General features: G+C 43.7%; 1 protein-coding gene across 11 annotated transcripts in view; it reads left to right on the forward strand.

Annotated features, from left to right (window-relative positions):
• The window catches only part of ZNF532 (zinc finger protein 532), a 109,551-nt gene that overhangs the window by 77,196 nt on the left and 17,530 nt on the right, over window positions 1-14,825 (forward strand). For all 11 annotated transcript variants that reach the window (XM_060029143.1, XM_060029147.1, XM_060029150.1 and 8 more), the window contains one exon: window positions 3,582-3,863. In XM_060029143.1, coding sequence (XP_059885126.1) covers window positions 3,582-3,863 — 282 coding nt within the window. The remainder of the gene's footprint in view (window positions 1-3,581; window positions 3,864-14,825) is intronic.

Here is a 14,825-nt window from a genome sequence, read left to right on the forward strand (position 1 = left end):
TTTTTTTTTTTAATCAAGTTTGCATGTAAACTGACAGTGAAATGTCCAGGATACAGCACAGTATCTGGCACCTGCTGGGTGTTCAGTTAATGAAATGAATAAATGTCCAGTTTGGACGACCCACTCTCCAGTCCCCAAAAGGGGCACCTAAATCTCTTTATAGCCTTTTAAGCTCACTAAGGACAGAGCTTAGTCCTAGCCTCTTAACTGTCCACTGTGAGAGGTTAAGCAGTTTGATTCCTGTGTCATTAGGAGATAATATCCATTGGCTCTCAGAGATTAAAGTGACTTCCTTTTTAAAAAGAGAACAGACCCAGTATTACATAAACTCAATCCCTCTTTCTCTTAGTTTTTCTGTTTTTAAATGTATTATACAGAAAAGTTCAGTTTAAATAGCAAACCAAGTCTCTAAATTATTCTAACCTCATGTTAGTTAAATGAATGGACTCTTAGTTCTTGAAAGTTCCCGTGTTGAGTGTATATGAGCATAACTGCCTAAAACCTCTCAGAGAGGCCACTCACTAGAAGCCACTCACTAGAAGCCACTCACTAGAAGCCACTCCCTAGAAGCCTCTCCCTAGAAGCCACTCCCTAGAAGCCACTCCCTAGAAGCCTCTCCCTAGAAGCCACTCCCTAGAAGCCACTCGCTAGAAGCCACTCCCTAGAAGCCACTCACTCACTAGAAGCCACTCCCTAGAAGCCACTCACTAGAAGCCACGTGAAGGTGGTGACGGCGTGGCATTACTAGGACGAAGAAAATGCATGGGAGAAGTGTTTCCTCATTCTCACTTTAAGTACAATAAAATCCTCTGAAGATGTTTTAAAGATTCTTACTAAAATTACAAAATTATCTTGACAATAAATATTTAATGAATGATCAGGAGAAACTACATACTGCTAATAAAAACACAGGGGCATAGGAATCAGACCCAGATATTTTACATGTACGATATGCAGGTTGGGTGGGGTGCGAGGAAAAGAAGAAAAGTTGCTTCTTAGAGGCTTTTAAAGTATTTGTTTTCTGGAACTCGTGTTACATCTGGAAGTGGGGTCATCCGACTTGTGGTTAGGGTCTTCCTTGTGTTAATACTGAATTTGGAGGAATACAAGGTTCCAAGAAATAGAGACTGAAGAAAACTGGTAAACCCTGTGGCCACAAGGAGGAGAGAACTGTGTTTATTCATCTGAACCTTCACGAGACTCCATGGTACAAAAACAGTGGGAATGCTCACTTTTGTTCTTATTTCAAGTATGTTCTGTATGTTTGAAAATATTATCCTGCCCTTACGTGTTTGGGGCTGGGTAAGGATAAAGCTAGTTTTAGGGGCACCCTGTTTTTGTTTTTTACATGTATGTATATATCTAGCTTGTGAATTTATTTACATTGTCTAATACTAGCGCTGTTCAGTTTTTCATGAGGAAGAAATTAAGAGAAAGGAGCCCAGGAACCCTGTTTCTCTACATACATATTTATTTAGAGGTAGATTTTTATTTGCCCAATTTAATCCAATTTGTATAATTTCTTTGTTCCACCACAGTGTGGACTTATTCACTGTGTGGGACCCCTGTGCTCCATGTTGGCATCTCCATTTAAAGTAAACCTTCAAGTTATAGTCATTCAGGTTTTTTTTGTTTGTTTTTTTTGTGTGTGGTACGCGGGCCTCTCACTGTTGTGGCCTCTCCCGTTGTGGCCACAGGCTCCGGACGCGCAGGCTCAGCGGCCATGGCTCACGGGCCCAGCCGCTCCGTGGCACGTGGGATCTTCCCGGACCAGGGCGCGAACCCGTGTCCCCTGCATCGGCAGGCGGACTCTCAACCACTGCGCCACCAGGGAAGCCCCATTCAGGTTTTTTATTGTTGCAGGAGCTAAGGAAGCATTAATTCCAGAAGAATTAAGTTGTATTTCTTTTATTTAAAAAAGACATTCATCCTTAAAAAATAATTTTATTTTTACTTAAAATATAAAAACAAAATGAGTAAATCAGAAATTCTCATTTTTGCACACATTCCATTGCTCTGTGGTCACAGCAGCACTTTTTGCTGCCTTTCTGGAGTTTCTATAGCATAAGGCTATCTTAGAATACTTTGATACTTTACCCTCTCTTCAACTTTTTAGTTAGTAAAAGTGCATTTGCCTAGAACCTTATGAAAAGTATATCAGAAGATTTGGGGTTTGTTTTCTTTGGGTTTTAAGTGGTTAAAAATGTAAAAATTTGGCTTCTGTTTTGAAAAGGACCATTTAAACACAGGCCTCTGCACTGCATGGTGGAAAAGAAGCAAATGCACAGTGTTTGGTGTCAAGAGATGACATCTCTCCCCAGATTTTCTCTTTGCAGAGGCACATTAGACATTCAGCCCAGGCCCTTTTCACAGCCCAGTTTAACGATTGTCTGGGGAGACCTATAACCTCTGCTCATGAGGAAATTATAGAAGCCCCATTTTTCCCGCCGGGGTGAGACGGTATTGAAGAAGGTTGGTTAATTCTTGGTACAATTTAGAGAAGAGCCTGCCTTGAGAAAGTATGCTGGTGAGTTCGCCAGAGGAGCAGCTTCTTACCTGAACACTCAGAGTAGGGAGCTGAGGTCTGTGCCAGTGTGAGTCTCTGTGGCCCAGGGCACTAGCCGTGCTAACACGAGTTAGGACGTGTCCTGTTGTCTTTCTGAAGATTCAAGAACTCAGAGGATACTGATATGAGACAGCCCCATCCAAAGATAAATTGTAAATTGAGGCACAGACATATTTGCTTGCTTTCTCTTTTTGGACTCCAGGCTTCTAGAACACAAACAAAACAGAAACCAAAGCGAGGGCTTCAGGATCAAATTGCACTAATTTTACGCCAGTGGAATTTGAAATCCTGTGAGTTTAAGTTGAGGCTATGGAGGCTATTATGTTAATGATAATAAACAGGCAGTTTAGAAAGGCTTTTTGAGCAGCTACTGTGTATAGTTCACATGTCTGGGTGCTATCAGTAAGAAGGGATGGATTGGGATAGGGGTAGAGAGATTAAAATTACCAAAAATCCCCCCAGCAAAAACCCAAACTGTAAGAAGTATTTCAAGAATGTGAAAGACATTCGAGGGAGGGAGAAAGGTTTGCTATTAACACATTGGTCTCAGGTGTTTGTTAAAGTTGGTTAGCTAAGGGTTTTGAACCCCTACCAGTATATTAGCCTATTTAAACATTTTTGGGTAGATGTGAAAGTAAAATGTTCTTCACCAGAAGTGGTCTGTGGTAGAGAGGACTCACTCTGGTACATTGGGGGATGACAGAGTGCCAGGAATGATTTGGACTCAATACAGAAGTCTTTCTTTTCAAATTTTAAAATGGCACAAGCAAATAAGCTTTTAAAAATTACTTGGAACAAGAAACGCATAACTTAGAGCAACTGTAAAAGTTAATACTCCTTTATTTCTTTTTATGTGTATATCTTGCTTAGGTTTTCATCTTGCTATATTAAGAAATATTTCTGAGTGAAAATAAAATCATACTGAAATGTCTATAATGTAAGATAGTCCACATGTGCTTTCTTTTAGTGGTGTGACTTGTGAAAGATATTTCTTTTTTTTTTTTTTATAACATAGTCTATGCATGGAACATTGAAAAGTATTGAAGGGCCTCCAAACTTGGGTATAAACTTGCCTTTGAGCATTAAGCCCACAACTCAAAATTCAGCAAATCAAAACAAAGAGGACACCAGATCCGTGAACGGGAAAGAGAAATTGGAAAAGAAATCCCCATCACCCGTGAAAAAATCTTTGGAACCCAAGAAAGTGGCCAGTCCTGGGTGGACGTGTTGGGAGTGTGACCGGTTATTCACGCAAAGAGATGTTTACATTTCCCACGTGAGGAAGGAGCATGGGAAGGTAAGTGACGAGTGAAATCCTCCCTGTCAGTGTAAGGAGGACACTCCAAGACGTGGGTGCTTGCTTGGCTCTGCTGGTAATTAGTAGGATGACCTCTAAAATCACTCATTATCTCTGAGCCTCAGTTTCTTAGTCTATAAAATGGACTCTCTGGGATTTCCCTGGTGTTCCAGTGGTTAAGACTTCGCACTTCCATTGCAGGGGGCACGGGTTCGATCCCTGATGGGGGAGCTAAGATCCCACATGCCGCGTGCCGTGGCCGAAAGAATTTTTAAAAAAAGACTCTCCAAGTCCTTATAATCTTGTGTGATTTTGCTGATAACGCCTTCACTTGTCCTCCCCGGGGCCAGCAGGGAGTTATCCACCACAGCCGTGTTTATAGCTGAGGAAACGGAGAACCATGATAAACCAAGGTTAAAAACATTTGAATTTGCCTGTTAGCTCTATGACAAACAAAGGAGAAAGGAGGAGAGAAAGAAAGTGGGTGTTTTGAAAACTGTAACATTTGTCTGACTTCTGTGATTCTCTCCTGAGTTTGGTGATAGGAGAAGGACCTCAGCCATAAACCATCCAGGAGAAGCTCTGTAACTCAAAATCTCTGAAAAATCTGAGTGTGCATACTTTTTCTTTTTAAAATAATAAGTATACATCTCTAACTACTACGGATTTTTTTAAATGCCTGTTATTAGACTTAATAAAAATAGCAAGATTATTTTTTAATATTACTCTCATTGTCTCAAAGTTGGTTTGTTCCAGTTAGGATCCAAAGAGTCTGCTTTGCTTTTGGTTGTTGTATAACTTAAATCTCTTATTCTCTAGCATTCCTTCTTCCATTTTGTTTTATTTTTTAATGTGCTGTATATGTTGGAAAAATTGGGTTATCTGTCCTGTAGTTGTCCCTCACATTTCTGGACTTAGGTAATTGCTTCCTTTTGACATTGTTTGTTTCTCTTTATCCCATAATTCCTAGAAATTGGATTAGATTCAGGTTGAATTTTTTAGATGGGAATACGTCATCGTTGCTGTATTTTTGTTTCACATCCTGAGGCACCTAATACCAGCTTGTCCTACTTTTGGTTCAGATGACACTGTACTTTTAAAGAAACCATCTTATTGCTTTAATTTAAGCCAATAAAACCAAATAGTTATTCTTGGGGAACCTGTGTAAAAAGTGCATAAGAATTGGTTTGTGATTAGTATATACTAGATCCTTGAAAAGTCTGTTTCTGTAGCATTTACGAATTAATTAAAAGCATTACTTTTGTATTCTCATTTATGCTGTTTATTTGAGGTACTCATGAAGCTGGCATGTTTGGCCTTCCTGCCATCCAAACAATGTAAGCTTGCCTTTGAGCGTTGATCACAATGATCACAGATGGCAAAAAGATGTTTTTTTATTATATTTTGTCTAGCTACACTTAATTCAGTATCTCCTCATGTAAGAATTAGTTACTTAGAGAATATAAATGGCTGTAGCAGCAAGCACATCGCTCATTTAACTGTCTCAACCTTAGGCTCCCCTCATGGGCTGTAGCATCTTAGAATATTTGTGCTAAATATTTGGTAGTTCTTTTGCAGCAATACTTGATAAACCTAGTATATAAATACATGACCTGTAGTTCTTTCAGAGCCCAGTGTGATGATTCTAGGAAAAGTCTTCTTTTCTTGGCATCCAAACTGGATTTAACAAATGTTGAAACGAGAGCAGACGGTAATAATTATCTGGTAGTCCGAACCGTTCATTTCTTATACATTTGAGATTTCTGTAACCAACTTGGAACCTTTCAGAATTATTTTCTTTCCTTTTTTTTTTTTTAATATCTTTATCTTGCACGTCTGACAATTATTGGGTCTAGAATATAACATGAAGAGACAGCTCGTTGAAAGAGTTGGTGGGATGAAATGGCACACCTTCCTGCGGGACCACAGCCGGCTGTGTGCGCATGCGCGTCGCGCACGCGGTGTGAGCCCTGACGTTCGGGGCACCGCTCGTCACCGAGGAAATGTTTAGCTTAGCAGGATTTTAGGATTAGCTTTGAAGAAGTTGAGACTCTCTGCCTTTTGGAGTGAGGCACATGAGGTTAGATTACAGCTTCAATTCTGTTCACTTGGGCCTCCTGAAAGAACCAAAGGAAGGTGGGGAGGGAAGGAAAGACACGTCTTTATAAGCTGTTTTGAAATGAAAAGAGTGTTGAACTTGAGTCAGAAACCAAAGTGCGAGTTCTCCGCACTGAGTCAGACTGGACCCTCTGCTTCCACACCCCACCTACAGACGTCCTTGTGTCTGTTCCCACTCTTTCCTCCTTCCCTCCTGTCCCCAAACCTCAGATCTCCTGCCCCCTTCTTTTCTCTCTCCTGCCTTCGGACAGCCAGCAGGCACCCTGCCTTCCGCACATTTCCACCCCCTGTGCTCCTCAGCTGACCACTGCGGGCTCCGTCACCAGACCCGCCTCACTCGTGACCTCCTTGTCGAGGCAGGTGGTCATTTCTCCTTTCTTACGTCCCTGACCCACTGCAGTATTTCACCCGATTGACAGTTCTTCCTAAAAGCATTTTCTACTCTTAAGTGTGGAACAGTACACTCTCTCCTGCGTTTTCTCCTGGTAATTCTCTGGGAAGTTTCAGGTATCCTCACAGCTTCACTTCTCATATATATCAATATATGTGCAGATAACTTCCAAATCTCTGTTTATAGCTTTGGTTTCTTGCCTGTATTCCAGTCCCTGAAATCCAGCCACTTATCAAGTGTTTCAGCTTCTTGTATCATTTACAGAAGCTTTAAGCCTGTTCAACAAGGAACTTAAACTATTCTCAAATATGAAATCAGAAAGATGAGCTTGTCAGTATTATTAATCCAGTGATCTCATCCAAGCTGTGAGCCTTCTCCCAGATAAATGTACAAATACACAGAATTTTATATACAATTTTAGGGGCTCACGTACCTCCTGAGATACTTTCTTGGTTGCTCTAGGGGCGTCCTGGGGACCTCAGATTAGGATCCCCTCAATGAGATAGTGTCTGAGGTCATTCTCACAGATCAAATAAATCTAGAATTTAAGGCACCTGATAGTAAATAAAAAAGTGAAAGTTGTCTGTACTTGTTCATATCTTGAGAATTACTCAGTGATCTATGATAACTGTAGCCGTTTTCTCATTTGCTGCCAGGTACCCCTACCCATCAAGGGACCATTATTAACTTTTAAATAGAAAGGTCCTAAAGCAGATTTGCATTTACTGAATCCTGGGACTCAGATGCCATCAAAATGGACCTTATGAGACTTGCTGAGGTTCTCTCGGGGTATAGGTGTGGTCCAGTTCTGTGTCTAGAAATTGGGAGGAGCCTGGGCTTTCAGAGCCTGACAGACTTGGGTTTGAATTCTTCCTCTGGCCTTACGGAGCCCAACCATTTCAGAGAACAGGTTGTCGAGTAGCTTGGTTCTGAGCACCAGGAAAAAGAATGTGGTGAATCCTAACTGCAGGTAGTTCCAGGTAAGTTTTATTTTCTTCCGTTTACCAGGGTACTTGGTGGTAGGTAGAGTAACACCAGAGGTGGAGAGTAAGTGGGTTTTGCACAGCCTTTGACAGGGTCACTCAGTGCTGCTTTGTGTAGGATCGCCCAGAAGGGCCTGATGAGACGTTGAGTTTATAGCTGGCTCATGACTCATTGCTCTGTTGGAGAGAAAGCTTCCATTCTGGATCAGATTTTACCTAATGTTTCTATCAGTGACTTTTGACTGTAGGGAAAGAAACTGGGGGGGGGGGGGGATTTCACAAGGTAAATCTTAACAAGTAAACACAGACGTTTCATTTAGGTTTAAATAAATCAAGCACACTGATATCACGTGGAGAAGATAGGGTTTAGTCATCTTACGTGAAAAAACATTCCACCTTTGTTTGCCCATGTTAAGACCACCATCCTTTGTGGCTGCAGAGATAGCCTTCACATCGGGGAGGCGGATGCCCTTTGATTTGGCGCTGTAATCTAGCTAGTGGCTCTCCAAACTTGACTGTGCAGCTGAATCCCCTGGGGGAGGGCTGGTTAAAATCTTTATTTCTGGGTTCCATCCCCCCCACAGTTTCTGATGCAGTAGGTCTGAGATGGAGCCTGATAATTTGCATCTCTTATAGGTCTCCACTCTGAGAACCGTTGGTGTACCCTAGGTAGCAGTAAAAGCCCCTAGAGCCCATCGATTTGTACGAGAAATGCTTTTTTCTTGCCCATGCAGAGTTTGTTACAGGTGTGAGCGGTTCTCTGGGGCAGCTCTCCTTCCAGTGACTCAGTGATCAAGACCATTTCTTTCACCCCCATCATCTCAACATTTCCTGCAGTAGGGAAAAAAGACTAGAGAATCACACGCCCTTATATTTCTGGCTGTGACATGCAACACATACCATTGGCCAGTACAGGTCATGTGAGCAGACCCACTGGCAGTGTAGTCTTCACTGTGCCCCGGCTGGGGGGCCGGGGAGGGGGAAACGACAGACAACGTTTACCATGCCCAGTGCGGTGGCTACGGCATTGGAAGTGGTGTGCCCGGGTTCTCATGGCACTGACTGAAGGTGGGTATTGACACTAGCACTTAGGAGGGTAACCGGAAGGGTGAGGGTCTGGAAACAATGCAAGGAGGAAGAGAAGTTGGAGTCCGAGGGAGCTTTTATAGCTGTCTTGAGATACCTGTATCCTCCATAGAAGGACCAGTGCGTGATTAATTACGGGGGAGCTGGAGCCTTGTGGGTGAAATACCTCCCTACTTGTCATGGGCAGGTAGATTCAGGCAGCAGCCAAGTGACCACCTGTAAAGGGATGGAATAGAAAGGATGCCTTTCAGACTCACACCGGGATTAAATGAAAGCATCTGTAGTAATACATACAGTGGTGGCCTAGCTACCAGGAAGTAGGCATCTGTATGCGATCATAGTCTAAAAGTCATTCCATCCATCTGCAAAAAGCATTTCTTCTCACAGTTGATCTGATTTGTAAATTGCAGCAGAACTTGCAGAACAAAGTCATTGTGACCCCCAGTGGAACTGAGTCCAACAGAGTGACCGCGCATTAGAATCACCTGGAACACTAAAATCCCAGCACCCATGTGCTCCCCAGGCCAATTTCCTGGGCGATGCTGGGGATGGGACCTGGCATTGGCATGTTAGGCCAGGTGATTCTGGTGTGTAGACAGGGTCAAGAGCACTGGTATCACCAGGGACCTGCTGTGGCCCTCGCTCATCTGACTGGAGCACACACCTTTGCTGGTTTGTGGTGCAGGGGAGGCTGGTCCCAAGTGCATTTGTTTATGAGACTCCACCTAATGCTCACTGTCGCGGGTGAATGCAGGTGACACAACTCATGGAAAGTTCAACGTTAGTGAGTAGATGCGCAACTGGGCCTAGAGTCTCACTCTTCAGTGCCTAATTGGAAACTATTCCAGGATGTCTTCATGTTTCTGTTTCTAATCGGTTTGTAAACCCTTTTAAAAAAAGTCCACAGATCTCATCGCCTCCTTTTTTGGTACTGGTTGCGCGTGACCTGGAATACTTGATATTATTTCGTCTCTTCTGTTGTGAAATACACTTTCAGCATACTCAGAGGTGTAGGTGAAAAGGGGGCAATGGCAGAAACGGAAAATGGGAGAATGAAACGATGAGAGTGTCTGGGAGTTTAGCAGAGCTCTTGGCGTGAGCGTGCTGTCATTTGCCTTTTTAAATGATGCTGAGTTTCCTGTGTGTGTGTACGTTTGTGAGTGTGTTTATGTATATATTTTTTTTAAGCACCCATCCGACCTGGATCCTAGCCATGCTTATGAAATATATGATAGGGCATACTTTTCCCTTAATCTTTCTGAAACACTTTTAGAGAAAATTATGTAATAAAATGTTACATCTCCTTTTTGTTGCTGTCTTCCTGCTTTACTGTGGTGGTGATTATTAGTTAAGAGTATGAAAATATTGTTTGCAGTTAACTGTTTGCAGTTAATTGCCAGATGTTTTCACTTTCTTTTAGCCTTAGTTAGAGTTCATCCTGTTGTCATTATGCCTGCGTTACTTAGCAATACGAAAAGGCCTTTAATTAATATGACTGTAAGAAGAGGAATAGGGTTTTATCCTGAAACTCAGTCTTTTAGCTGTGGTGGTGTTAACTCTGCCAAAATTATACCACCCTGGCAAGAGGTGAAAAACATCAGTTTCTCATATCTTTTTGGCTTAGAACTTATTTGTGATTGCTCAAGGTCTCAGGAGAAGTGTGTTTAAGTCACTTGTGTATTCTGCACTATTCCTGGTCAGTTGTTGGTGAAGGATGGTTTCCCACCTGATTGTATGTTTGGCATCAGATTTGAACCCAAGGGTTGAAAGTCACATAAGTTAGAGTTTGTATATTAATGCTTTGTGCAAGAAATGTACATCATTGCTGGTTTCAGGAGACTTATTTTTAATTTTGGCCACTGAAATTGATATTTTGTTAATATATTTATTCTTTTATTATAATTCAATTATAATATGTAAAATTTTAGAATATATTTTAATTATATATTTTACTATATAATTAAATTATACATTTATTATAATTTTAGTATATTTTATTCTATTACATGGTTTATTAGTATAGTTTATATGGTTTTATAAAAGTCTTCTATGTGATTCAAAAACTTTAAAGGTAAAAATGTCAACGTTTTTAGTTGAAAGCATATTAAGACACACCTATTGATGATGTCGGTGAGTTGTGCTGATTTGGAAGGTGGGGTGATGAGATGACAGGGTTTGAGGACTTCCTGCCTGTGTGGCGTGCACCATTTTGATAAGTAGTGCGCTTGTCCTTGAAGCAGGCTCTAAGGTGGACGTTGTTACGAATGCCGTTTTACAGGCGAGGAATGGAACCTTAGGGAAGGTTGATTTATTGCCCCAGGCTCTACAGCTTGTAAGCAGCAGAGGGAGGATTCCGATCCAGACTCCCCAGTGTAATGCTAGCAGCTACTGTTTGCAGAGCAGGAAAGCCTGATATTTCAAAAAGAGCTTACTTTTCGTCTCATTGGATCTTTCAATACCGATGTGGAACAGTTAGCAAATATGTGACTTTCCATCCATCGTCACTTTAATTTAGGCGTTCGGTCTTGGTTAAAGTTGTTTATGTCATCCTTAAACGAGCATGTGTCTATGGTTTAGGGAGAAGGTTGAACGTAACAGTCTCAGATTCCTTAGCTGGGACCCACGGCTTTCCTGGAGTGGTTGCAGTGATGGGAGGTGTCGTTAATTCATTGTGCGGGTCTTCCTGCGGGGTCTCGGGATGCTTGGGGTGGCTCCCGTTTCTTAGAGACTGCCTGGGTTGTGTTTGTGGCTGAGTGGATTGTAGCGGGAGTGGGCTTCCTGGGAGATAGAGTATCTTCCTGCAGAAAGAGAGCTCAGAAACCTGCAGAAATGCGTGAAGGAGTCCGCTGCCTGACTCTAGGCGTTACCTACAGTAGAGGCTCTCAGGGAGAGCAGAATCAGGATGAGAGTTTGTCTGATGGTCTGAGTCTGGGGGGTTGGGACGTGGAGAGGCGGGTGGGACCTGGGTGGGGTCCACCGTGGGTAACTGTGACAGCGTCACACTTGGTCACACTCCTCCCCTCGATGTGTCCCTTGAAGTTCTGCTCCGAAGGAATTAGTTAGTTGACTCTGCATGATGAGCTGTTGAGGGTGTTCACTGTTCACTTCTTACTGATGCCTAACAGGGAGATGGCACTGGAGAATCACTTCAATTTAGGAGTTAATATATCTTTTAAAATATGTAGAAAGCAGCAAGTTTTTATCTTGGGCATTACCTTCCATTTAAAAAGTTCAGGGAATTTCCTGGTGGTCCAGTGGTTAGGACTCTGTGCTGAGGGCCTGGGTTCAATCCCTGGTCAGGGAACTAAGATCCCGCAAGCCGCCCAGTGCGGCCAAAAAAAAAGCTTAATAATTACTTCTTTGATGTTAGTTTCTAATATATTCCAGTTAAACTATTTTAGCAGACCTATTTTTTTTTTAACCCTGAACAAGAACTTGGAAAGCCCCTGCCTTCCCGGCAATTCTGCCTTGTTTCACTGAACCAAAATACAGTTACAGATGTAGAGAAGGAGCTATGAGATTTGGCACTAAATTCAAAGAAGATGAAAGGACAAGTTGAGTGACCAGTTTCCACTTCTGAAATTTATGAGGGACAGAAAATGAAGAAAAATAAAACCTTCAAGAAAGATTAAGTTCTTTTGAAAATGTGACTCAAATGAGACTCTAAAATATTATTCCAAATTTTGTTTATAGCCAGAAGAGATTTTTTTTGCAGATGCTTCAGAAGATTTGCTCTTAGATGTAAAACATTTATATCTGCTCGTACATCCGTTGCAGCTATTTTAGGAGACAATTTTCTGTAAACTCACCAGAGGTTTCTGCAAACAAAGTTGAAGGACTTTGAATATATATATATTATTTATTTATTTATTTATAAAATACATTTATTTAATTTATTTATTTTTGGCTGCGTTGGGTCTCTGTCGCTGTGCAAGAGCTCTCTCTAGTTGCGGCGAGTGGGGGCTACTCTTCGTTGTGGTGCGCACGCTTCTCATTCGGTGGCTTCTCTTGTTGCGGAGCACAGGCTCTAGGCACGTGGGCTTCAGTAGTTGTGGCACGTGGGCTCAGTAGTCGTGGCACGTGGGCTCAGTAGTCGTGGCTTGCAGGTTCTAGAGTGCAGGCTCAGTAGCTGTGGTGCACGGGCTTAGTTGCTCCGCGGCATGTGGGATCTTCCCGGACCAGGGCTTGAACCCGTGTTCCCTGCATTGGCAGGAGGATTCTTAACCACTGCGCCACCAGGGAAGCCCTAAATATATATCTATATATGCCCAGTTACATAGTCTAAAGGATAAGAATGGCTTTCTCTGTGAGCTCCTTTGGTGAACGTTTTCTGCTTCACTGTAGGACATGGCATGTGACTGCACATTCCATTGGATATTCAGTATAAAACCCCAAATTGAAAAATGTACAGGGAATTTCCTGGCTGTCCAGTGGTTAGGACTTGGCGCTTTTACTGCCGTGGTCTGGGTTCAATCCATGGTCGGGCAGCTGAGATCCTGCAAGCTTTGCAGCATGGCCAAAAAAAACCAAAAAAGATGTACAATACACATAATAACAAAGTAGTAGGCAAATATGTTAAGTCTCAGATCAGTGAGGTCGCCTCTGAAAGTCTTGTAGGATTTAGGGGCTGGTGGAGCCAGAGCGGGAGCTGCTAGTGGTCCCAATAGAGAGGGTCCCCAACAGAACCAGTCGCCCTGCAGTCAGAACTCAGGAGATCAGACCCAGCAGCAGGTAACACAGCTTAGCGGTAGATCCCCGCATGACTGCCAGAGCATCTCCTGGGAACGTTGTCTTTCTGTCACGAGTGGACCCTTGTGGGTTTGTCTGAGGTGGAGTCCCGAGGCCCTTGGTGTCTCCCCTGGGCCTTCCCACACCTGCCCTGCCAGGCCTTGTGGTTGCAGCAAGAAGAGCTGCTTACGGTCCCTTCACACACACCACACTCTTCCTTGTCTTTGCCACTTCGGTTCCCTTTGCCTGGAAATCCCTGTCCTTGCCTCATTGCCTGGTTAACTCCCAGGTGGATCCAGCTAATTGTGGCCAGCAGCAGTGCCCCTGTGCCCGTGGGGCCCCTCTGTGTTCTTCCGCCTGCCTGTGGCCACTGCAGTCATAAATGGGACATCCACTCTTTTTTTTTTTTCTGTCTTCTTCAGCAGACTGTGATCTTCCCGCTACACAGCAGGGAGATCCTGGTGACTGAAAGTAGGAGCTCAGTTAACAGTGTGGAATGAATCAGAGAGCCCTGGGCCCCATGGGGTACTGGAGAACCAGGCTGTCCGGGCCTTCAGTGTGGCCAGGCCCAGGCCCTGGCTGGCTACTCTCACTCCTTTGTGGAAGTGTGGATGGCACCTGTATTTTTTACCTTGCCGCCTGGCGGGTGCAAGCCTCTGGCCAAAAGGGGCTGGATCAGTGTGAGCTCATCGAACTTAAAGCACTGGTGCTGCCGACCAGCACAAGGTATCTTTTTTTTTTTTGTACTTGAGTATAGTCGATTGACAGTGTTGTGTTAATTTCTATTGTACAGGCAGGTGATTCAGTTATACACATATATACATTCTTTTTCATATTCTTTTCCATTACGGTTTATCACAGGGTGTTGAATATAGTTCCTTGCAGCGCAGCGTGTCTTTGCACTTGAAGTACAGCTCGGTGGTCCTCTGCCCTGGGAGCGTACAGGCAGCACCTGGTTAGAGAGGGCTGCCTCCCGCGCCTGCAGGGACTGAGGTGTTCACAGATGTTCAGGTGCTTGCAGTGCACGGCCCAGCAGGGTTGCTGTGATTTTGGAGACCGAGGAAGACTCTTCCTCCCTGGGCTCTTTCTGTTTATCTCTCGAGGTTTAGGAGGTGGAGGCTCCCTGGATGCCGGGCTGGCGCTGTTGCCAGATGGGAGGAATACGAGACTTGGCCGTCTCCGTCTGCTTTGGGTGAATGTACCAGGACTTGCTGGCCTAAGAACGTTTGTTATTAAAAACATTGCCTGAAGCCGGGGACTGACTTCCCTCGCTGTCACCAATGAGCAGTTTTCCTCCTCTCCGCTTCCACTGCCCCCGACGCAGACTGAAGCCTCCCAGGGTCCCACCCCCTGTTCTCTGTCAAACCTCAGTCCCTTCCTGTGCCCCAGCGTCCCCTCCCTGCCCGTGGCATCCCCGGCAGGCAGATGTAGGTATAGATCCAGTGGGCTGAGGCTAGGGGAGGAGAGTAGTTTCTTTTATGACCTGAAGTGTCCAGGTTTGCTCTGGGATTGGGTTTCTTCATTGAACCAGATCGGAGAATGGTGGCGAGGCTTTAGAATATTGGTGCGGTATTGTGGTGTGATGTGAGGAGACTTCTGTGTGCTTGACCAGGAATGCAGCATCCATGTGTAATCTCTTTAGGAAAATACGTTCCT

This window comes from Delphinus delphis, chromosome 13, assembly GCF_949987515.2.
Source record: "Delphinus delphis chromosome 13, mDelDel1.2, whole genome shotgun sequence".
NCBI classification, from domain to species: domain Eukaryota; kingdom Metazoa; phylum Chordata; class Mammalia; order Artiodactyla; family Delphinidae; genus Delphinus; species Delphinus delphis.